A 2,499-nucleotide genomic window follows, 5' to 3' on the forward strand; every position below is an offset into this window, starting at 1 on the left:
ATAGCTCAATAAGTCATTTGGAATAATCTTTTATTTCTTAAATATTTTCTTTTTTGAAAAGGCAATTTTAGTTTCGGTAATCCAAAGAAAAACTAATGATAATATACATTATACATATATAATATGTATATTATAATAATAATAATCATAATAATAAATATATATTATAACTTGAAAAATAGTTTCGAATTTTTAATATTTATAATAATAATAATAATATATATATATATAACTTTAAATAGTAAAAATAATAATAATAATAATAATAATAATAATAATAATAAATATATATTATAACTTGAAAAATAGTTTCAATTTTTTATATTTATAATAATAATAAATAAAACAAATGTAGTTTAAAACATGTGTCAAGTTCGTAGAAATGTAATCTTTGAGTCCATGTTAGTTTTACAAATTTAAAGAAAATAAATTGTAGCATTTTCAAAAAAAATGACTTAATGACTTTAAAAATGTCATGTGGTGTAACATCAAGTAAAAGGCATTAAAATAGTTTCCTTGCACCGTGAATATATCGGAGTGTACACAATTTAAGGTAAAATATTTTGTACAAATATTAAAATATTTTGGTAAAAAAATAAAGACGTTTTCTCGTAATTACACCAAATGACCTGAACAAAATATGCCTTTCCATAAAAATACAAAAATATTTAAAACTCAGTAATTGAACTCCGGTGTAAGGTTGAATGTATATGGACATCTGTTGTAGCGACTGACCACCGATGTGAATTTGATTTCAGTAAATAAAGTGTGCCAGTCATGGCAGAACCACAAGATTACCTGATGGATGGCACTCCGCTCATCACCGCCGCTCTACTGGGCAAACTGCGTTTGGTTCGTCTGTTGGTGGAAGGAGGCGCCCAGGTCAACAAGCGCAACCAGAGAGGAGAGACGCCCCTGCTGGCCGCCTGCCGAGCTCTTCGGGGCGAACAGTGTGGAACAACTATGCTCAAACTTATTCAGTTTCTCCTTAATAACCAGGCTGACCCAAACATACAGGACAAGTCGGGCCGTACGGCCCTCATGTACGCCTGTATGGAGCGGGCAGGGGTAGAAGTGGCATCTGCTTTGATCGCAGCAGGCGCTGACCCGAGTATGGAAGACTACGCCGGGGCTTCGGCTCTCGTATATGCCATAAATGCCCACCATCAGGACACTCTACAGGTGTTGCTCGACGCCTGCCGAGCCAGAGGACGTGACATCATCATCATCGCCACAGATTTAAACTGCGACGGCAGCAGCGTGACACGGCGTTACCTGAATGTCCCGCCCTCACCTGACAGCTCACCCGTCTCCTGCATGTCTCCCTCAGATATCGAGCTGAAGACCAGCTCGCCAAACTCCGAGGGAGAAAACATCTTCAATTTTCGAGGTGGCGAGACGGCGTCTCCTTTGCTTCAGAGGAGCGGTTCTTTGTACCGCCAGCGGTTGCGTTCAGAGCCCTGGCTGGCCATTCAAAACCTGGCCCATCTTACCCACACCTACGAGAAGAACTCTGAGGGATCCGTGGGAGAAGACAACGAGGACGAGAGTGGCGAAAGACACGAAGAGGATCAAACCACCTCCTCACTCGCCAGCCTATCAAAGAAAACCGATTTCAAACCCAAATGGAGCCAATCAGGACAAGAGCGGCAACAAAGCCGAAGGAATACTTTACCTGACCTTCAAGGTCAGTCGTTACTCCAGTTACCTTCCCTAAAACTGACGCTCTCCAGCTCAGATACTCACCTACACGAGTTACTTCCAGCATCATCCAGCGGAACCCAGTTCCCTTCCATATACAGAACCAGTTCGCTGTTTCTAGCGCCCCCTAGTGGGATTCGTGACTCCAGTACGACTAGCAAAAAGAAGCCGCGAGAGCAGTTGAGTGCTAAACCTCCATCCCGGGGCGGTTTCCTGCCCCCTCTCCCCATTAGCGCTACTGTAAATGCTTTTCTACCACCCGTGTGCAGAGACCCAAACCCAGAATCCAGATCTACAGTCTCACTTCCTGTCAAACAGGAAGCTCAGAGCGGCAGGAGTCTGTTACGCCGTCACTCTATCCAGCTCGGGCAGATGAGCCAGACAGGATGTTCAGAGGAAACGCAATATCTTTTGGGAACATCGAATAAAACTGGCAAACAATGAACTTAAAAAGGAACAGTTCACTCCAAAATTAAAATTCTGTCATTATTTACTCACCCTCATGTTGTTACATTCTCTCTTCCGTGGAACACAAAAATGGGGAATGTCAGCCTCAGTCACCATTCACTTACATTTAATCTTTTACTGTAGAATGAAAGTGTGCCTTTATGTGTTCCACGGAAGAGAGAATGTCATTCGGGTTTGAAACAACATGAGGCTGAGTAAATAATTACACCTATATTTGCAGCGTTACAATCAGTGTTGGTGTTATTGGATTAAAAAGTAATTAGTTACTGAAATATGATTACTTTTAGGCACAAAAGTAGTGTAATGCATTACATTTTTAATTGTGATACC

General features: G+C 40.9%; 1 protein-coding gene across 1 annotated transcript; it reads left to right on the forward strand.

Moving 5' to 3' along the window:
* The first annotated feature begins 777 nt into the window (after window positions 1-777).
* LOC127649752 (ankyrin repeat domain-containing protein 34C) lies at window positions 778-2,145 on the forward strand. Its single transcript, XM_052134977.1, has one exon. It carries the CDS (start codon window positions 778-780, stop codon window positions 2,143-2,145), a length of 1,368 nt encoding a protein of 455 aa, XP_051990937.1.
* The last annotated feature ends 354 nt before the right edge of the window (window positions 2,146-2,499 follow it).

Source organism: Xyrauchen texanus, chromosome 9, assembly GCF_025860055.1.
Source record: "Xyrauchen texanus isolate HMW12.3.18 chromosome 9, RBS_HiC_50CHRs, whole genome shotgun sequence".
Classification (NCBI taxonomy): Eukaryota; Metazoa; Chordata; class Actinopteri; order Cypriniformes; family Catostomidae; genus Xyrauchen; species Xyrauchen texanus.

Bases quoted from the DNA above. Each gene is read 5' to 3' on its own strand.
- LOC127649752 (XM_052134977.1), top strand. From the start codon at position 778: ATGGCAGAACCACAAGATTACCTGATGGATGGCACTCCGCTCATCACC.